Below are 22,254 nucleotides of genomic sequence, written 5' to 3'. Positions count from 1 at the left end.
CAGACTCCAATTAGCCAAGGTGCCTAGGTTTAGATGTAATGGCAAATTGGAGCCTTCCCAAATTGAGATGTTTCCAGTTGTGCTCTGCGCATGAAGAAAAAAGAGAGAGGAAGGAGCAAAGGGATCCTGTGAGCCCAGCAAGAAAGGATGCTGTTATTGGCTGTTGCTGTCAGGCTTCAGCAAATGCACGGCGTTTCAGGCAATAGAACTCGAATCCAGGCAGAGCAGAGATTCAAAGATTTATTCCGAAAGTCAATGATTTCAGTAAGGAGGCAAACAAGGCTGGAATACATGACTGGGGGGGAGAGGATACATATATAGGGCTGATACAATAGGGTTACAGGAACAAAGAGACAATGTAGTCGTTTCCTGCCTGTAACGACTTAAGTAAAACAGAAACAATTAAGAGCAATCAGTGGAGGAGATGGCCGAGCGCGGGACCCGATATCAGATCGGAGATTTACACGGGCGGGTCCCAATACATTTGCAAATTTCTGGCCGGAACTCATGTGCAAAACTGGGGGGGGGGGGAAGGAGTGCACAGAGAACTCCATCTTGTTTACGGGGAAACCATCTTGTTTGGGACCGGAGCTGTCAGAAGCCCTATCTGACAGTTGCAGACCCACCTCTGTGTCACGACATCTGAATGCAACCAAACCCTCTTTTGCCACGTGTTCAGGTTTTAATCAGTGATGAAACCAATAATTTATTCTTAAATAAGAAATAGGTTTTCCTTTGCCTTACCAGCTTGTCCTGGACAACAGTATGTTCCAACATGGAAAGAGTGAAGTCTTTCTCTGTTTTCTAAGGAGCTTTAGTAGCTTGTTTTTGTATATCCCAGCAGTTTTCTCCAAAATCTGTAATGACTACTGATGGGAGGCTGAATTGTATTTTAGCAGTTGGATGTAACAGAAGATTGGATGAAACTGGAAGATTGCAGGAGGGGGTTTTATTCTATTTTTACTAGAGAAGAAATAAGGAGATTATCTTGAATTTATTAGTGAGTGGAAACTCTTTCGGTGTGGTTGCTTGAGAAAGGAATGCAGGGTTGAATTATTATTTCACATTATGGAGTTGCAGAAAGCAACATTACCTGGGATGCTCAGATCTCTCTCTGTTACGGTTGACAACTCTGGGTTGGGAAATTCATGGAGATTTGGAGGTGGAGCCTGGGGAGGGTGGGATCTGGGGAGGGGCCTTAGTGGGGTATAATGCCATAGAGGCCACCCTCCAAAGCAGCCATTTTCTACTGTGGATCTGATTCCCGTAGTTGTAACCCCTCCCCCTCCGGATATGCAGACAGGGGTGGTGCTCCAAATTTGATAGGAGACGGGATGCTTAATCCTTTTTTGCCAATTGATTTTGCAATCAAAATCTCAGCCTCTTGCTTTCTCACCTGCACAGGCAAAAAAATAATAATCACAAAATAAATAAATAAAAAATAAAGGACCCTGCAGGTTCCCATATTAAAGTAAAACCAAGCATCACATAATTAAAACAGCATAATAGATAATGTTATTTCAGAGAAAGCTTCCTCTCCAAATATTAGGGTCAGTCCCCCTCCAACCACTCCACTTCTTTGAGAAACAAAGGGATAGGGTATGTGTTGATTAAAAAGATACAATAACCATGTTAAAGAATGGAATGAGCAGTAAAACGGTTAAACAGTTAAAATTAGTTAAAATATCATGTAGATACCGTAACATATTTTTTCCAGTGGGTGGAAAAGCAATTTGGAGGCCTCAGATTTTGTGGCCTCAGAGAAAGGCTTAATCCCTCCAAGGTCTCCACCTGGCATGTGTCACCCGCCCCATTCATCAGTCACAAGGTTTTGGACAACTTGATACTGGAGAAGGCAGCCCTTCAGGCACCATGGATGCATGCCATTAGGGCTTTGAAGATCCAAACCAGTATTATGAATGGATCCTTCAAGAAGGCTGGGAGCCAAGAAAGTCAGAACAGGTTTTATGACAGCCCTCATTAAAAGATGGTGACTTCCTGTTAGAAGCACGTTCTCAGAGTTCCGTGCTTCATTTATTTTAATTAATTTTAGATAAACTTCTGGCTCTTCTCTGTGAGAATTTAGTGTAGAGCCTTAAATGTGTCAGGTTTTATGACAGGTTCCAGTCAGAATCCTTAGCTGCTATATTTTATATGAGCAGAACAGTCTTCAAGGGCAGCCCCAAATAGACACCGTGTTGCAGTACTCTAACCTGGATGTTATCAAGACGTGTGTGACTGTGGTCAGATCATCTTTCTTCAGGAACAGTGAACGAGCCTAATTGAACAAAGGCAGGCCTAGCCAGTTCTGCCAGCAAGGTGTTCAAAGGTACATAAGACCACGGAGGTGGAAGCTAAATTGGGCAGCTGTAGGCTCAAGAGGCCATGAGACTTGACTCTTGGATTCAAACAGATACTTACCATTACTGTGCCTTTTTGCATGCATATTCTGTTCCATGGTAAAAGAAATTTCTTGCTAGCATATGATGGAAAGATAAAATCATGAATCACAGCAATAATTCCTTGCCATAGAAGGGGGGGTGGAGTGTTTTTATAATTCATTATTAGTAAAAGGAATGGGATATTTTGAAAGAAAAGACTAGAGTTTGAATTTTAACAGTGAAAGATTTATAACTGGAATTTCTTGTGAGAAAATCATGCAGAATGATCCAGCTGGGTTTGAAAAATCATTTTAATTACCATATTGACCCAAAAGGAAGATGAACCTGAATGTAATGCGATGCCTTCCCCCATGTTATACATAAAAAGAGTTTTGTTTTTTTTTGGTTTTTTTAACTGTACATCTTTTTCACTGTGGGTAGCCGTGTTAGTCTGTCTGCAGTAGTAGAAAAGGGCAAGAGTCCAGTAGCACCTTAAAGACTAACAAAAATATTTTCTGGTAGGGTATGAGCTTTCGCGAGCCACAGCTCACTTCTTCATCTGAAGAAGTGAGCTGTGGCTCATGAAAGCTCATACCCTACCAGAAAATATTTTTCACTGTAAGACAATCCCCTTTTCTGGAACAGCGCAAGTGGAAAAAAGCCCAGTCTTCCTTTTGGCTAAATTGTGCTCCCCCATTCTCATAGAGTCCGATAAAAGAATGAGGGAAGGAGGTTGGTTTGATTACAGCTTGCTTTATTGGCCAAGAAGTCATAACTGGGTGAGCCAGGAGCCAGACAAACAGCTCTGCAATCCTGTCACCCCGAGGCAGGGCAAATGCAAGAGGTTTTATAGACGCTTGACATTCCAATACAACAATGATACATTTTCTTAACATCTGATTTTAGCTTGTCAATGCAACGTCATTAGTTTCTTCAGCACGTGCGTGAGCCTTGCTACATTAATGAATGGAGCCTGTTTCCTTGAGAAATCTCACAGTGTCCTTTTGCAGAGCGAAGCGAAAGTTACTGAAGGGGAGGGGGGAAATGTCGGAGCTTTCCTTATCAAACACTGGAATGTGTGTGCGTGCGTGCTTGGTGCTAAAGGAAAGGGGGGCCACTGGGAAGCGGCTTCTGTGGTTGTGCCTGTAAGCAGCTTATGGCATGTATGTCTGAATGTGATGCAGGTATGATTACTCAGGCACAACAAATGCAGTAATAAGTTGTGTTCCCAGAATGTTGATGACGATGTCAGATCTTTACTTCATGGACAGTATTAGCATACTATTTTCAATTTTGGTACCATGTAGTTAAAGTAGCATTTCTAATGTGTTCCTTCTGTTCTGCTCCGTTCCTATTCCACAGTTGTATTGGCTTGTATCCTAATGCTCTAGTCAGCATTGGTCCAAACAGCCTTCCTTCAATGGAAGAACCAGTTCCACTGGAGGAAGATTCCTGGCTAAGCAGAGCAGTAGGATGTGAGCCATTAGTCCTTGGGGTTTGCTATAGTTGTCTGTCAGGAAAGGATAATTCTGGAAAGCCGAAAACATGTTTCATGGAAGAAAAAACCCCACAGTGTAATCCAGGGGTGTCAAGTATAAGGTCCGAGGGCCAGATCCGGCCCCTTGAGAGCTCTTATCCGGCCCGCAAACCAGCTGAGGCAGCCGCCACTCCTGCACACACACTCGATCTGGGCTGGCTAGGCATGGCCCGGCCCGATCAAGTGACATTTATGTCATATCTGGCCCTCATAAAAATTGAGTTTGACACCCCTGGTGTAATCCTTTTTAGATGTACATATATTAAAATTGGCTTGCTTGAGATAGAAATATTTTATTTATTGTTCACAGAAGCACAAAGGCTTATCAATCCTGCACAATTTAAAAACGAGACCAAAATAAAGAAAGCCCTTCAAAACTGACACCTTTTCTGCCAAAGACTACTTTGTAATATTTTTCTTTATGTCCCATGAAAGCTCAAGTTGAACTTCTATGCAACATAACCCCCATCCCTTCTTTAATGCAAAATATTTCCTTTTCTTTAAACACTTTTACATTTAAAACATATTTCAATTTTATAAAAAACAATAGAAGCCAGATGAAAAGTTATGGTCCTGCCTCAGAAAAGGCCCTATTTCTGGTAGTTATCCACCTCACCTCTGAAGGTGGGGGCTTCCAGAGATGAGTATCCAGGGAAAGGCATCCAGAGAAGCTCTGAATCGGAGCAAACTGGTCCTCCAATCTACCATGGAAGTTCCTTGTAGCCAGAAATAAGCTGAACCATGAGGGGTCCTGCAATGTAACCTTACTTCCCATTATATGATCGCCACATTCACAGAATTGCTTTTGGGACTAGGATCTGAAAGAACCGGTTTCAGATCTTGCTCTTACAATGGAAACTCACTAGGTGAACTAGGACCTAGCAATGTTTCTCAACCTAACCTACCTTGTAAGGCTGTTGTTGTGAGGGCAAAGGAAAGAATAATGTACTTTCGGTCCCCATTAGGGAGAAAAATGGGGTATAAATATAAAAAAGGAAGTTAGCTCCGTTTTTATGTTGCATATTTCTGCTGCAACGTTATAATGATATTAATCCCTTCAAAACCAATCCCTTGTGTGAATAATCCACTTTTTCTTCACGCAAGATTTAAAGTACTTTTTTTCTTGCCAGAAGACTGCGCAGGCACTCCTACGCAATATAAGAATAACAGTGCCAAAAATAAACCCTTTCAAAAATAACTGTTGCTGCAGGGCATTTAAAAACACACACACACACACACACACACATTATTCTGACTTTTTTTTTGCATGTATTAATTACAACTTCATTGCAGTATTACAAGTTCTTCCCTGGTTAATTTTTGTAGTAATATAGTACCCCCAAAATGAGGAAGAAATTCAGCACAGGAGGATTCTTCAATATTGCTGCTTCTAAATCCACTTGATTTGAATGGAAATCAGTAGCTGCTTGTGCATTACTACCTTCTGTTGAGGAAAACCATGCATGAGTGTGTGGTAAGGTTGCCAGCTCTGGGCTAGGAAATACCTGGAGATTTTGGGGATAGAACCTGGGGAGGGCAGGGTTTGGGGAGGGACCTTAGCAGGATATAATGCCATCTCCAAAGCACCCATTTTCTCCAGGGGGACTGCCCTTGGTTGTCTGGAGATCAGCTGTAACAGTGGGAGCTCTCCAGGTGCCACCTGGAGGTTGGCAACCCTACTGGGTCATCTGTCTATGCAACCACCAAGGCCTCCTGGACAGGGCTGGCAATTCTAGTTTGCTTTCCAAGGCCAGCACAAAGAACTTGGCCACCCCAGGCAGGATACTGTCAGCCCCTCACACTGTGCTGCTGATGGGAGGGAGGACCTGTGGTGGAGTGGCACCCTCCCCAGTGCCTAGGGTTGCCAACCTCCAGGTACTAGCTGGAGATCTCCTGCTATTACATCTGATCTCCAGCCGATAGAGATCCGTTGACCTGGAGAAAATGGCCTCTTTGGCAATTGGACTCTATGGCATTGAAGTCCCTCCCCTCCCCAAACCCCACTGTTCTCAGGCTCCACCCCAAAAAACTCCCGCTGGTGGCTAAGTGGTTCCTGGCAACCCTGCCAGTGCATCGCCCTCAAACGGTTGCTTAGGTGACTTGTCCAGAGGAATGCCCTGTTACTTCCACTGTAAAGTACCTGTTTGTTTGTTCGTTCATTTGTATGCTCATTCATTCATTTGTCCCTTGCCTACATTATCTGGTAGGCTCAATGTGGCCTCCAGTCACTACTGTCAGCCTCTGACCACAAAGGCCTCACCATCTGAGTATTTGGTTTGACTGGTTTGAGGAAATAAAGGAAGGCAAGCTCAAAATAGCAACTCCTTTCCACCCACTAACATTTGCTTTCCCCCCTTTCATCCTTTCTCCCAAAAGACAGGCGTCTCATAATAAGCACTTTGTTCTAGTTGCATTCATCTCCCTCCACACATACCAATTCTCAGATAACAAGGAAAAACAGACAGCTAAGAGGAAAATCTGCACACGCCAAACTCCTTTCCATCCCAGACTTTTCAAAAAATATATGACTCGCATCCACCGGAACTTGACCATGGGTGGAATTATTTCTGCCTGCTTTCTCGCCTCCGCTGAAGCCCAAAATGCCCCTCAAAATGCTGTTTCTAGGGGTCTTCTATCCCCAGGAGCAGAATTTCGAGGGAGCTTTTTGGCTGCAGAGAGTGGGGGGGGCAAGGAAGTTGCACTCTGTGGTCAGAAATCTATGGTGGATCCAAGTCAATAACTGATCCTTAAAGAGCCAAACCAACCCCCCCCCAAAAAAAAGTCACTCTGCTGTCACCTTAAAGACTAACAATGGCCTTTTATGCAGGGACTTTTCCCCACGGTCACCCCCGCTGACTGCTTTGGGTCTTCCTTTTGATTATGCATGCCTTTGCCGGTCGCCTCACTCTCCCCACAAGTGTTGCCCGCGTTTTCCAGATTCTTGCTAAAACAGCCTCTGGAAAACATGGGCAAAACGCGCGGGGTGAGTGAGGCGACCTCTGACGGGCAGAAAAGGCGTGAATAATCAAAAGGAAACCCCGAAGCAGTCGGCGGGAGTGACCTCAGGGAAACTTCCCTGCTTAAAAGGCCAATATTTATTCCGGTATAACATTTTATGGCTCTGACCTGGATGGCCCAGGCTAGCCTGATCTTGTTAGATCTCAGAAGCTAAGCAGGGTTGGCCCTAGTTAGTATTTGGGGAGACCACCAAGGAATACCAGGGTCATTATGCAGAGGAAGGCAATGGCAAACCACCTCTGTTAGTCCCTTGTTTTGAAAACCCTGCTAGGCCACCATAATTCGGCTGCCACTTGACGGTACTTTACACGTACACACGCACAGTATTTTGTGAGTCAGAGCTCAGATGTATCTGAGGACGTGAGCTTTGACTCTTGAAAGCTCATATGGCAATATATGTTGTTAGTCTTCTTTAAGGTGCCACCAGACTTCTGTTTTGTCTGGCTACAATAGACCAACATGGCTGTTCAGTATTACTCCATTGTACCAGCCTGGCCTGGATTTTCTTTGCTGCCAAAGCAAAAAGGGCAACTTTATGGGAGACTACTGACTCTATCTGCAAGGAGAAATAAGATCCTCTCCATCACAGTACGTTGGACCAAACTGGCCAGGAAATTTTTCCTTGGTATAAGATATAATGGGCAATCCTAACTTCCTGAATTTGGCCAAGTGTCAGTTTTGGTGGGTTAGAGAAATATATTTATTGAGTTTTAAGCTGTTACCAAAATGTAATTTTTATCAATGATCGTTATATGGATTTTTATCAGTTCTTGTAACAGCCTTTCGCCAGTGCAATAAACTTGAACCTGATCCTGAACCTGACTAACATGGCTACCCCTGTGGAATGACCTTAAATAACCAACTGTGCAATGGAGATTCCAGCTCCAGTTGGTGGAGTTGCAGGAGCTGATGACCCTTGGACTCACTGGGCAGTTGGGTTGAAACGGCCATTGGAAGGAGAGGATGGGCCTGGTCACAGCTGACAAAGCAGACAAATCGTTAGTGCTAGTGCACCAGTTGGTAGGGTTGCCAAACTTCAGGTACTAGCTGGAGAGCTCCTGCTATTACAGCTGATCTCCAGCCGATAGAGATCAGTTCACCTGGAGACAATGGCCACTTTGGCAATCAGACTCTATGGCATTGAAGTCACTCCCCTTCCCTCCTCAGGCGCCGCCCCAAAAACCTCCCGCCAGTGGCGAAGAGGGACCTGGCAACCCTACCAGTTGGCTTGCATGATCTTGCAGTGCCGTACAGTCCAGACGTGCCACCAACACAGGAAACATCCTGTCAGAGGTTTTACTAGACCAGTTACTATTGACCTGGGACGATATATGCTGTTCCTAGAGGTCCCTTGATTCCCAAGAACAGAAGGGGGGGGGGCTCATTTGGCTGCAACAAGAGGTGGGAGGCAGAGAAGTCACACCCCACCAGCTTCACTCCAGTTGCAGAGCTTTGGATCTGGGTTTTATCTTGTAGGATGCACCCAATGAATGAACACAGCTAAACTTCTTCCAAAGTTCTGCCATGTTATATTTTACAAATACGTTAATAATTCAGCACTCTCTTACAAGAACCGTCCAAAACCCAAAGAAAGAAGTCCCCTTTGCTCAGTATCTGTCATTACTACGTTGGGTGTATGAAGATGCAGAGTGTTGGGGAATAAAGGCTGGAAATATACAAAGGGAAATTGAATGCTGCCATCTTTAGGGACTCCTTAGAACAGCAAGTGTTAAGGGAAAGTAACTTGAGATGTTTTGTCTATGTTTTATTAGGAATGCAGTGATATCATTTAAATCAGGGTGTCAAACATAAGGCCCAAGGGCCGAATCTGGCCCCTTGAGAGCTCTTATCCGGCCCACGAGCTAGCTGGGCAGCCACCTCCCATTCCAGAAGTGTCAATTATCAAAGACTGTTAAATAAAATAAAATACTGTAAGAGTGTTATTGTTTTAAGCATGTCTGCATTGTAAGTAAAAAATATAAATTAAAAAATATCATTAATTGGCTTCGCCTCTGTCTTCTATAAAGTTTGTATCTCTGGTACCTGACATCAAAATTTTATGGTACACATGGCCCATCCCGACCAAGTGGCATTTATGTCATATCTGGCCCATGTAACAAATGAGTTCAACACCCCTTATTTAAATATTCCTCCAGATGGTTATGTACATGGGTACACTACCGCATGGAGAAAGGTTCATGTGAAACAGTGGTATGCGCAGACAGCTGGCATCCACCCCTGTAGTTGCTGCTGCTGGAAAGCGACGTGTTCACACAGACCTGTTCACACACTCTCTGTGATGTTCTGCATGCACAGACCCCGTTTAGGGTTGCCAACCTCAGGGTGGGGCTGGAAATCTCCCAGAATTATGAATTATTTCCTGATAGGTTTGCCAACCTCCAGGTACTACCTGGAGATCTTCCACTATGACAACTGATCTCCAGCTAATAGAGATCAGTTCACCTGGAGAAAATGGCTGCTTTGGCAATTGGACTCTATGGCATTAAAGTCTCTCCTCTCCCCAAACCCCGCCCTCCTCAGGCTTTGTCCCAAAAATCTCCAGGTATTTCCCAACCCGGAGCTGGCAACCTTATTTCCGGACCACAGATCAATTCCCCTGGAGCAAATGGCAGCTTCAGAGTGTGGACTCTATGGCAACACATCCCTGTTGCAGTCCCTCCCTTCCCCAGGTTCCACCCTCAGATCTCCAGAAATTTCCCTACTGGGAGTTGGCAACCCTAATTTGCATGGAAGTGTCTGGGAGGTTGAATCCATCTCTGATGTCTGCTGACCAGAAAGTAGGTTTGTCCAGTTTTGATCTTCTCTTGACATGTGCAGAATGACACTCAAGATTTTTCACTATACATGAGCTAAATCTCTGGGGCAATTATGTCAATACCGTAACTGTTTAATAAATTTGGGTGACTAGGGTCACTATGATATTCCTTAAAGGGAGTTGTATTTTGCCGTTGTAAATGAACTAGGTCATCTCTTTTAAACTTGTTGGCTAAAATACTATGGGAATGTATTTGTTATTTATGTATTTAAAATGTTTCTATTCCCACCTAACGTCTTCGAACTCAAGGCAGCTAATAGTGCAGCCATCAGATTGTGAGGACACAAATTAGAATAGTCAAATGAACAGGATTAAAGCACAGATTAAAATAGACAAATTACAAATTTAAAAGCACTCAGGATTTAAGACACACAAGAATTTTGAAAACACACACAGGGTTAGAACAAGCACGACCAAATCTGTGGAACCCATTTACCCTTCACCAAATGCTCTCTGGAATAAAACTGCCGTAGATGCCTTCCTCAGTGTACCAAAATGCCGCTTGGGTGTCCCCTAATTAGTTAGCATGCCAGAATCTCATTCATTATCGGAATTAACTAGACGAATCGCCTCTGCCCGCTGAGAAGGGCCATGTACCAGCCACCCACAGCATCAAGAGTTAGCTACGTGCCAATCCTTTCCATGTCTGGACTGGGTGAGGTTTCCTGTATTGTCCTGTTGTTTTTTTCCTGGTTTATTGTCATGTTATTTTTCTTCAGAGAGAAAATCTGACCACTTGCCCCTTATTCCATTTTAAGACACATTTAATTGGCAATTCAGAGTGTAGTTGTGGTGTTTGTGCTGGAGTATGCAGTGCGGAGAAGGCTTGGGTGAGGAGGAAGTCAGAAGGTTCTGCAGTTTTTTCCTCCTGCATGTTTGGATAGGCTACATTTTCATTTTTATGTACATTTATTATGGATTGACACTGGCATTTAATTGGAAAGGCGTGTAAAAAACCCAAGAGCCCTATGGCACTGCTTCCCCATTACAGTCTGGCATTCAGTTTTGCCCACTCAAAAACGTAACTGGGATTGTTCTTGGCAAGAACCTTTCCATTGGCAAGAACAATCACTTCCAAATCCAAACTGGGATGCTGTAATACTCAGGCCCCTCTTATCAGCTGTGTGTGTCAACTCAACATGGAGTCTTCTTTGCCGTCCTGTCTACTCCCCCTTGGAGTGGAGTGCTGAACACCTGCATACCTTCAGGATGTGGAGAGGCAGATCTCCTGACATTTTCATTTTTCATTGAGCAGCAACTCTAGGGGGGGTTCTGAACTGGACCACAGCTCTGGCACGGCTGTTTTCCTGACTTCCGCTGCTTTCTCTGAAGATGCAGTTTGTTTTGCTGAGGAGAAATACAGATGCCTGTATGTTTCCCCAGGAGACTCTGTGTGTCTGTATGTGTGTGTGATCTGGATTGGAAAATTGCTGCTCTGTTAGAATCCTGAATCTCCCACTGCTACTTTTGATTAAAAATGAAAACATCTGGAGATTTGTTTTTGGTCTTGCTGCTTGAGCTCATATTAAGAAGTTGTTATTGAGTGTAACTGAACATTATATGCTTTGCATATTGTTTTTCTGATAGGCTTTTCTACTTAGTCTGTCGTTGAAGAGTCTGCAACTCTTCAGAAGGTGTGGGAACGAAATTGAACAACACAAATAAATAAATGTCCTGTAGGAAAATCCTATCATTGTTCTTTCCAACCTCTGGAAATTCTCCCTCCTGCAATGTAAACTTTGGACTACACTAGACGTGGCAGCATTCTTGTGTCCTCCACAGGGATGCCACTGCTAGGGTTGCCAACCTCCAGATGATGGCTGGAGATTTCCTGGGATTGCAACTGATCTCCAGGTGACAGAGCTCGGTTCACCTGCAAAAAATGGCTGTTTTGGAAGGTGGACTAATGCAATCCTAAGGCGGAGGGTGGGAGGAAGCTCCTTAGGAGCCAGTGTGATCCTGCGGTGGCGTAAGTGCTCCTTTAACCTGGGAAAATGCCCTTAACGCTGTCCCAGCGGCAAACACGCTGGCGTCAGGGAGCCACGCAGCTGCGCTGGTCCCGCCACCAGCACAGCCATACTGGCAGGGAATTCCCGGAAGGGAAGCCTGTGCCAGCATGTGGGGGCATTCCTGTGGGTGGAGCTGCCTTTAGGCAGCTTCCTGACTCTTTTCACCTTGGGAATGCCCCCTTGCGCTGTGGCGTTGCCACACCATCTTTTTTGGTGGTGCAGCCTCACTGCAGTGAATGGGGACATTTTCTTTCCTTTTAAGTTCATTTCAGCAGCCTCTGTGGAGGCAGCATGGCTGTGCCGCTTCTGGCGGCTTCCTGACTGCCCCCCCCCCCAGGAATGGGCTGAAAGGCATTATACCTCATTGAAGTCCCTCCCCTCCCCAAATTCCACCCTCCTCAGGTTCCTTCCCCCCATATCCCCAGGCATCCCTCATGGCAGTATTTATCCACTTTTAAATGGCGGCTGCAGCCTCATGGCAGACACAAGGATGCCGTCCTGTCTAGTTTGACACTTAATTAAGTGTATAATAGGGGAAGTCCTGCCACATTGCAGGAGAAGGGCCTGGACAATACATCACGGGTACATTGTCATGAATAGTGTCACATTGCTTTTAGCGCGCAAGGCGGCTTGTTTACTTTCTTATCTGCCACAGTATTCACTGGACTTAGATAATTATTTGAATGAATGAATAGATTTATTTACAGCAAAAGCCAGAATAAATTATTTTAATTTTACGATGGAGGAATAGAGAGAAATGTTGACTTGTTAAATGATGACCCAGCCACTGCCCAGCTGAACTGGGATGGCTTTTTCCTAATGGTCTGCAACTGAAGACCAAAAACAGTAAGCACTAAAAGTTCTTTTACAAAGCAGCATTTAAAGGGGCAGGACTTGATTTTAGCTTGGAGACTGCTGGTTCATAGATTCCCAACAGGAAAATGTGGGTCCAACGAGCAACGAACATCAGGTAAAACTCCCATGCATAAATGACCTATGTGTCTTGCCCAGAGTCATCCAGCAAGCTTGCATGGCAGAGTGGAGATTTGAACTGGCGTCTCCCAGGTCCTAGCCCAACACTCTAACGCAGGGGTATCAAACTCAATTGTTACGAGGGCTGGATATGACATAAATGTCACTTGGTCAGACCAGGCCATGCCTCTCCAGCCCAGATAGAGTGTGTGTGTGTGTGTGTGGGGGGGGTGGCTGCCCCGGCTGGCTTGTGGGGCAGATAAGAGCTCTCAAGGGGCTGGATCCGGCCTGTGGGCCTTATGTTTGACACCCCTGCTCTAACCACTGTGTCACACTATTTCTTATACCACTCTATTTCTTATTTCTCCCCCACTTCTACTCAATTACCAGTTTCCTGAGGTCATTCATTATTAGGGTTGCCAGGTCCTTCTTCGCCACTGGCGGTAGGTTTTGGGGGCGGAGCCTGAGGAGAGCGGGGTTTGGGGAGGGGAGGGACTTCAATGCCATAGAGTCCAATTGCCAAAGCAGCCATTTTCTCCAGGTGAACTGATCTCTGTCTGCTGGAGATCAGTTGTAATAGCAGGAGATCTCCAGCTACTACCTAGAGGTTGGCAACCCTACTCATTATGTACACCTTTCCTTTTAATGTTTGCACTGATAACGTTAGGGGTTCCCTGGATACGTATGCAGAGTTTGCATGTTATTCTGATTCACTCTTATTTCTACTGTTGCCTGAGCTGCTGGTTTGGTGGCTTCCTCATCTCTGTTTCTTTTTTGGCAGCAATCCCAGCTGTAGTCTATTTCTGGAACTCCTAATTTAATTACCAGTTAAGAGGCATCCAGTTTCTTTCCTTTGTGGGGAATGGCACTGTTAGATGCTCCGGAGAAAGCTGCTGTGTGTGTGTGTGGTAGACAGAGGAACTATAGAAATGTCCAGGAGCCTCAATTAAATATGAAAAAGCCATGTGGGCATCTTTACAATTGGGGTGGTGGTCATGACATGCATGAGAATATTTCATAGGGGGAGCAGGCTTTTCAAAAGGAACTGGTGTCATATCTACAAAAATGTATGTTTTTTAAAAATTAAATTTTATTTCGATATAAAAGGAGTACAAAAGGGTAAAGAAAAAAAAGAAGAAAGAAGAAGGGGGAAATACGGGTATACACAATGAATTTGAAAAAGGCAAGAAAATAAAAAGCTAGATTACAATGCCATGCTATTCAACACAATTTTGCGACCAGAATAACTGCCCAGTTTAAAGAAAAAAGTTTTAGCATTACTAATTTTATAGCCAAAATGTATCTTCATGTGGGTTTAGATCGAGGTTGGGGACAGCTAAATTGAACAGCCATGGAACAGATGAAGACCACAAAGCCCTATCTCTCACTGGCCCTCAGCAGCCTTGCCAAAATTTATTCCATGTTCCTCGTAAGAAAAGGAAGTTATCAGTGAGTGGGTCATATACATGTTTTGACATTGTTCTCTGGTGTACATTTGGCATAGGTTCAGGAGAACAGCCTACTAAGTCTGGTTCATAAAGTAAATTTGTTCCTTAGTTCCCCCAATTAATGATAATCTGAGTGCACGCACAGCATAGTAGTAGAGTCCTGACAGTAAGTGCTCAGAGATGCCAGCTTTGTTGTGAATCTTGGCTGGCTGTGAGATTGTCTGGTTGTTCTTGGTCCAGAACTAGGTCTAGAGAGCAGAGTGGCCTCTGGCAATACAGAAATTGGCCATCCTTGACTTAGGAGTAGGCATCTGAGAATCTGACTGGAAAAAGCACTGTGCTGTATTTCTTGGGCAACCCATAATCTCATGTTAAGCAGGCAACTCTTCTCTGTTCTAATAACTGAGCACGTTTCTTAACTGTTCAACACAGTGGACTGTTAAGCCACACAACTGTGTGGCATTATAGTTATTGTAGGATTGTAGGTGATGTGAATCTGAAACGTGTTTCTCCTACCTAATAGGTCAAATAGCAAAGCTTCCCTTGGATCATTTTAGGTTGGGAAAATGGCATCAGAGAAAAGGTGGTAGCCCTTTCTCCACATGTGGCATGCCCTTGATCTGAATAAAAAAAAAACCCATATACAGGAATTTAGGAGAACCCACAACTCGTTTCTGATACAGAGTGAAGACCTCAAACCTATATACCCTGTAATACGTGAATTGGCTCAGTCACTGAGACAGGAGATTGGGCATGCCTGTTTTGCAGACTTAAATTGGTCCGCTTCCCAGGGAACCCGGAGAACTGATATTGGGAGTGTGGGCTAGGGATTTCCAATAAAGATCTGGCTGAATTCTGAATAGACTTCAATTCCCAGGATTCTTTGGGGAAAGCGCTGAGTGATTTCCCAAGATTGTAATTTTAAGGATTTTGTCATAAACGAAATAGTTCAATTATGCAGTATTTTTTGTGAACTCTAGACCAGTTTATAAAATTGGAGACTTCCAGCGCCGAATATGGGGTTTGGGGATGGACTGAACTTTTTGTGTTCTTTGGTAAGCTCTGAGTATGTATGTTTATAAGCTTTTACATCTGCTTGCCTTTTAACAACAAAAGAGAAAAGATATCTACATATAGTACATGAGCTTTGTTGATCCCTTTCTCTTTTCTTTTACAGATAATTCTTGTAAGTTCATCCCAAAATGACCGGGACCAGAGTCTTTTCATTAGCACAGACGAAGGAGCTACTTTTCAAAAGCAGCCCATTAATTTCTTTGTGGAAACGTTGATTTTTCATCCCAAGCAGGAAGACAAAGTGCTTGCCTTCACTAAAGAGGAACAGGTAAAAAGTTTCAAAGCATCATGTGATTTTATGTATGTCATCTCCATATGTGATTATTGAAATATTTTCTGACTTCAATGGACTTAGAAGGGTGTAACTCTACTTAGGATTGCATTGAAGGGCTGCAGTCTTCATACTTAGTTGAAGTAAGCCCCATTAATGTAGTGGGTTTAGAGAATAAAGCTGCTGCTATCATACAGCCCTTGCACAAATCTATGGTGAGACCACACTTGGAATACTGTGTACAGTTCTGGTCACCACACCTAAAAAAGGATATTGCAGAGCTTGAGAAGGTGCAGAAAACAGCAACCAAAATGATCAGGGGGCTAGAGCAATCGCCCTGTGATGAGCGGTTGAAATGCTTAGGGCTGTTTAGCTTGGAAAGAAGGCAGTTAAGGGGAGACATGATAGAGGTCTATAAAATTATGTATGGTATGGAGATAGAGGACAGGGAGAAGCTTTTCTCCCTCTTTCATAATACCAGAACGCGGGGTCATCTGCTGAAGCTGGAGGGTGAGAGTTTCAAAACATAAAAGGATGTATTTCTTCACACAATACATAGTTAAATTGTGGAACTCCCTGGATAGGATTTATGCCACATAGTTTAGCTATGGAATAGCATCACCTGTGCCTTGAGGTCATGCAGTGTGTGTTGGATCACAAATGCAGGCACATCACTTGATGTCTCACAGCTGAAAGAGAATCCTCCCAAAAGGTGGCATCAGCTGAACTGACAGTAACCTTAGATCTTTGATGATTTGTTGGTACATTCATCATGTAGTAGATTTACTTCATTTATACCCCACATTTCTCCCCAAAGGGGGACTCAATTTCCTCTCCTCCTTTTTATCTTCAGAAACACCCTGTGAGGTAGATTAGGCTGAGAGAATGTGGCTGGCCCAAGGTCACCCAGCAAGCTTCCAGGGCAGTGGGGATTTCAACCTGGGTCTCCCAGGTCCTAGTCCGACACTTTAACCACCACACCGTGCTGGGCCTCCATGAATGTGCATGTATGAACAGTCCAGTATCATGAACCCAAATGCTCTTTTCCTCTCAGTCGTATTTTGTCCATATTTAAATGTATCTATATTACACACTAATAATTCAAAAATTACCACACTTGGTAAATGATAAGTTAAGAGTTTGACCAGGGGCGGGGAGGGGGGGGCTTCACTTTCTGTTCCACATTCTCCATAGTCACCAAAACTCCTTTTATGCACTTTTTGCAAGAAAGGTTAAAAAACAACTTTATGAACTAACTTCTGGTATTTTTACTTTAAGCTCTATGTATCGATTGACTTGGGGACCAAATGGACTCTTCTTCAGGATCATGTATCAAAAGATCATATCTTTTGGTAAGAGACGTAGACTGTTGCTTGCTAGAAAAGTGTGAAAAACTATATTAGCTGAGAAAAATAATGCTTCTCAAGCCACTTATGCATGGTTGTTTCCTTGCGACTACTTCAGGGCTTTGCTTTGATTATGCTTGCCTTTTTCGACCGTCAGAGGTTGCCTCACTCTCCTTGTGCATTTTCCCTGCGTTTTCTGGATTCATGTTTAACCACCATCCAGAAAACAGGAAAACGCGCAGAAACTCGCGGGGAGACAAGATGACCTCTGATGGTCGGAAACTGCAAGCATAATCAAAGCAAAGCCCTGAACTAGTGGGCAGGGTGACCCCGAAGAAACAGCCGTGCATAAATGGCCAGTGTCTTGGGGATGATGATCTGATGATGTGACACACTAGTGAAGTGATGAATCAAATATAGCTGCTCAAATGGCTACTGGAAATCATATCACAGGCTCTAAGAATCCTTGTTGACTTGAAGTCTTTGGAAGGATGAGTGTGGGGCTCAGGCAGGTGGGGTACAGTTACCAACTTGCAAAAAAAAATTAACTAGCCAGACCTTCCCCCTGCCCTCCCTTTTCACCATTTGCCTGAAAGATGAGGGGCAAAGCTGTATCCCAACCAGTGATGGATGATTTGTTTCTTTTAATTTTTTAAACAAGTTTTTATTTCTTTTTCCCTTTTGAATGTATGCATCACATATATTGGCATCCTGGACAATGTGAGACAGGCTTGGCTTTGGTGAGTGGGCAGACAGAAGAGGCAACAGCCACAACCTGACTGCTTAAAACAGCTGTTTCAAATAGCAAATATTTGGCAGAGGGAAATAAATAAAACTGTCAGATAAAATGTTGATGGTCTGTCTGGTAATGTCCCTCCAGCATATTCTGAGATTTTTTTGGGTTGCTGTGTTTTTGTTGTTGTTACTGAACTGACAGAATCCACATTGCATTTGTCAGAAAACAACCCCATCTGCTATCTGAGCTTCAGTAAAGGCTGCTGCTGCTGGTGTTTCTGTTGTAGTCAAGCAAGGAAATGTTGGGGGGAAGTTGTAGGAATGGAGCCTTCCAGCTAGGACTGTTTTGTTGCGCTAACCTTTTTTTGCTGTGGACAGATCATCGACCATTAGCAAGTCACATCCTGTCAGTCGCAGTGTTCTCATCTGCAAAATGGAACTAATTTTCAGGAGACATTCAGTCACTGCTTGGCTTTCTTGGGGCGAGTCACTTTTCTCTGAGCCTTAGTGTCCCACTTTTGTAAAAATGGCACACATATTGTGTAGAAGTCCTTGAGCTCTTGGTCTTGTTGAAGAAACTTACTTTGTAGCCCACCAGAACACATAATTCCCCCTCCCCTTCTGCTGAGGAAAATGGTGTGTGGGGAAAGGCATAAACCCATTTCCCTGTGCTCTCGGGACCCTTGGGAACAGTGTGGGGGCGAAGTGGCGATCTGCAGTAGGAGGGGGAATCAGCAAAAATGGCGTCCCATCACCAATGGAAATACTGTTATGCTGGCCCAACCGGTCCTTTGGATTTCACCCATAATGTATAGAAATGAAGGAAAAGGAGGGGAGTGTGAAGATTAGGAACTAGGTTACCATTCTTGAAAGATACCATATGACCCTTCTTCTTTCCCATTCTGCCTAAGAAGAGGTCTGTGTGTCTCAAAAACCCACATATTGCTATACCAGCAGATATAATACAACAGGTCCCATTTTTTTCTGACTGTATTTTCCTTTGTGCTGTACTCTAGACTTTGTGCTGTCCCACCCCCAACCGCGGACAACAAAAATTCACAGCGAGTCCCTAATTTTTCTTTTTAAAGTAACTACAATTCTGTTGCCTTTGGTTGTTGTGAGTGGTGCTAGGTATTTGGTTGAAATCTTTCAATGCAGAATTGTTAATTTGGCAAGGGTTTGTACCTTATGATGGTGGCACTGGTTTTATTGTATTTCTTGTGGTTTGCTGTGAGCTGCCTTGAGAACATTTTTTAGCTGGAAGAAGGGATATAGAAGGAAGGAAGGAAGGAAGGAAGGAAGGAAGGAAGGAAGGAAGGAAGGAAGGAAGGAAGGAAGGAAGGAAAATGTTTCCATTTCTGTAATACCTTTATTTGGACCAATTCAATTATGTATAACAGTGTGCAAGCTTTTGAGTTCCCCAGTACTCTTCATCAGGCCAGCTGTTACAAAGTTAAAAAGAAGAGGGAAACCAGAGTTTAAGCAGATCCTTCAAGTCATGGTGTTATCCTCAAGCCTTCCTCATGCCTTCCTACTCATCCATCAAGATCACTGGATGACCGGGGGAGGGAGGGTTAGTCGCTTTCTCTGAACCTAACCTAGGCTGCATCCATACACTGTTGGGTATTACAATAGTGTTGTGCTATAGTGTGTATACAGCGGGATTCTCTTGTCCACACCAGGAAAATCCTGTTGCAAATGACTGCTATAATGAAATGGCAGTACAATATCCAGTGAGGTGTGGGTGAAGCCCTAGTGTAAATAAAGGTAAAAGAGGAAATCCCCACGGGCATGTCTCTGAACACCATAGATAGGGATGTAGAAAGCAGATGAGATAGCTCTGAAGCCAAGAGGTATATAAAATAGGGATTAAAAGATGTTCCTGCATGTCACTGGCTTTTTCAAATCTATTTTTTCAAATTTGTTTGGCTAGCCATACGTAAAGATTCTTCTAAAAATTAAGAATAAGGAAGAAATATTGCACTGTTTCTTGGATTACATGATGTTAGCGGCAGTTAAGTCCAAAATCCTTCCATTGGTGCCATGCTTGTAGCAATCCCATGATAACGTAAATGTTCTTATGTTCTCAGGTCTGTTGATGGATTTGACAAAGACCCTAATTTGATTCACATGGAAATCCAGGATGCCGATGGAGGTAGGAACTGGAATGTTGAAGGCCATTTATGATACATTTTTTAAAAGTCTTGGTTACATTTTTTTTAATAAATATTTTTTATTGGTTTTTGATAATAAATAGGGGTACAGAAGGAAAAAAGGGAAAGGGATAAAAGAGGGGGGAAATTACATAATTATTACTGCCCCCTTATGAAGTATCGTACTGTATTAGCTTGCTAACAGAATTGATTTGATCTCCTATTTAAGTCTGCTGTATCTCATGGGATTTATTCGTTGTTTTTGGTTTTAATATATTCATAGAAGGATTTCCATTTGTCTCTATTTTGTTCTTGAGTATCCTTTTGTAATGTTTCAGTTAGTTGTGCCATTGTTATGTATTCGTAAGCTTTATCAATCCAAGTAGCAATTTTTGGTATTCTGTTTGTTTTCCATAGAGATGCTAATACTACTCTTGCAGCTGTAGTTAAATACTTTAATATATCCTGTTGGTCCTTGTCAATGGTATCCGGAGTTTTACTCAGTAGGAATAGTTTAGGTTCATATGTTATATTTTGACCGATAATGCCTTCTATGTTCTTGCGTAATTTCTTCCAAAATTTCTGGACAGATTTACATGTCCACCAGCAATGATAAAATGTGCCTCTGGCTTTGCTACATTTTCAACATAAACCAGATGTCGAGCTATTCATATTTTGAATATCGCTGGGTGTAAGGTACCACCTATGTAACATTTTCAAAAAAGTCTTGGTTACATTAACACACAATTGGGAAGCTTGTTTTTCAGCTGCTGTAAATTAGTTTTATCAGTATGCATTTAGCCGGGCTAGGTACAAAGGTTGGGTATATCGCTATTGTCAACTTGATCTGTTAGCCCTTTTTTTTGTATTAAAATTTGTTTTAATTGTCTCAAAATTTGTGACAGATTTTTGGTCAAGTTGTTTCTATTTAAAAAAGGTTACTGATTTTAAAAACTAGTAACTTAAACTGCCACGAAACAAATGGTCCACAAACATTGCTTTCCTTCTGAAGATTTTCACATGGAGTTAAGTTCAATTTTGAACTGGCAGACGAAAATGCATACATTGCAAATGTACATATTGGTGTTAGAGCAAGGAATAGAATTCTCTTTGATTTCCTTACGAAGTGTTCATTTACCCTATAAAGATGGCACATGATGCCCTTTAGACTACAAGATGAGACTTCCTGTCACAGAATTCTTTTCCATCTAAAGCTGTCCAATGCATTGAGCTCCCAACTGTTGGTATTTTTCAAGCATACTTTGAGAACAGATCTCCTGGAGATCTCCTGGGATTACAACTGATCCCACAGACAGTGACCATCTTCCTCTGTCTTTCTTGCTAACATTTCCATGTATCCAGTCCTTGGACCCTAGGCCTGAGCAAAGTAATGATACAACTGATCTCCAGGCAATGGAGATCAGTTCGCTTGGAGAGAAAACCACTTTGGAAGGTGGACTCGATATCATTATACCCCATTGAAGTCCCTCCCCTCCCTAAACTCTGCCCTCCTCAGGCTCCTCCACCCAAATCTCCAGGTTTTCCAACCCAGAGCTGGCAACCCTAGCGATGAGTGGCATTTCTAATGTTTTGCTTGTTGGATGCTTTACAATATCTAACAGTAAAGTGCTGGCTCCTGTGCAGATAATAAAAGCCTCAAAACAGGGCCAGGCATGGAGGTGGGGAACTTTCGCCTACCTCGGCCAACTGGTCTAAATGCTGTTGGAAGAGAATCCCATCTCAAACACCAGGAACAATATGATAAGCACAGTTTATTTGTCAGATAAAGCTTTTATGTATATTATCATTATGGCTCAGTTTAATAAGCTGCTGGGCGAAAAGAATGCCAGCACATATGAAGCAGCATGACTGGTATTTATTTGCAGTCTGTTTACGAAATGTTTTTGTGTTTTCTTTAGGCTTTCGCTACTTGGTCTGTCCTTTTCACAACTGCTCTGATGGACAGCTGAGAGCCCCATTCCTTGGCCGCATCGACCGCAACTCCTTGACAGTGCAGGATGACTACATATTCCTTCAGGTAATGTCGCTACCAGCAGACAAATTACAAAAGGGAGGTATGTTAACAGGAAATACATAAAAACCAAAAGATGAGGCCTGTCACAGCTTGAATGAGTTAAATAATCCAAGGCGGTTTCTAATATTAGCAAACCACTGAACAAGGAAACTGCTCACCCATCCACAACCAGTTTTGTTAAGCTCATTTTGGAGGGCAGTAGGGCTGTCGATTTGGTTCGGCCCGAACCGAAAAACAGCCGAATTTCTCCTGATTCGGCGGTTTTTTGGTTCAGATTGAACCAAACTCAAAAAAGGGGGGGAAACGGGGAGCCAAATTCGGCGAGTTTGGGGTGTTCCTGAATAAATTTGGCGAATTCGGGCTGTTCCCCCCCCCCCACGCGCCTTCAGGGAGCTTCCCTGAAGGCACGCGGGGGGCCCTTTAAATAGATCTGTGCCTC

The 22,254-nt window shown here is 43.3% G+C and overlaps 1 protein-coding gene across 1 annotated transcript in view; it reads left to right on the top strand.

Moving 5' to 3' along the window:
- Nucleotides 1–22,254, top strand: part of SORCS2 (sortilin related VPS10 domain containing receptor 2) — a 211,845-nt gene that overhangs the window by 117,283 nt on the left and 72,308 nt on the right. The window contains exons 4-7 of the mRNA XM_056862280.1: nt 15,379–15,543; nt 16,825–16,898; nt 19,718–19,782; nt 21,700–21,818. Of these exons, the coding sequence (XP_056718258.1) occupies nt 15,379–15,543; nt 16,825–16,898; nt 19,718–19,782; nt 21,700–21,818 (423 nt within the window). The remainder of the gene's footprint in view (nt 1–15,378; nt 15,544–16,824; nt 16,899–19,717; nt 19,783–21,699; nt 21,819–22,254) is intronic.

This window comes from Euleptes europaea, chromosome 17 (genome assembly GCF_029931775.1).
Source record: "Euleptes europaea isolate rEulEur1 chromosome 17, rEulEur1.hap1, whole genome shotgun sequence".
Lineage (NCBI taxonomy): Eukaryota > Metazoa > Chordata > Lepidosauria > Squamata > Sphaerodactylidae > Euleptes > Euleptes europaea.
The sequence above is the reverse complement of the archived record's forward strand: the minus strand, read 5'-3'. Positions and strand labels throughout refer to the sequence as shown.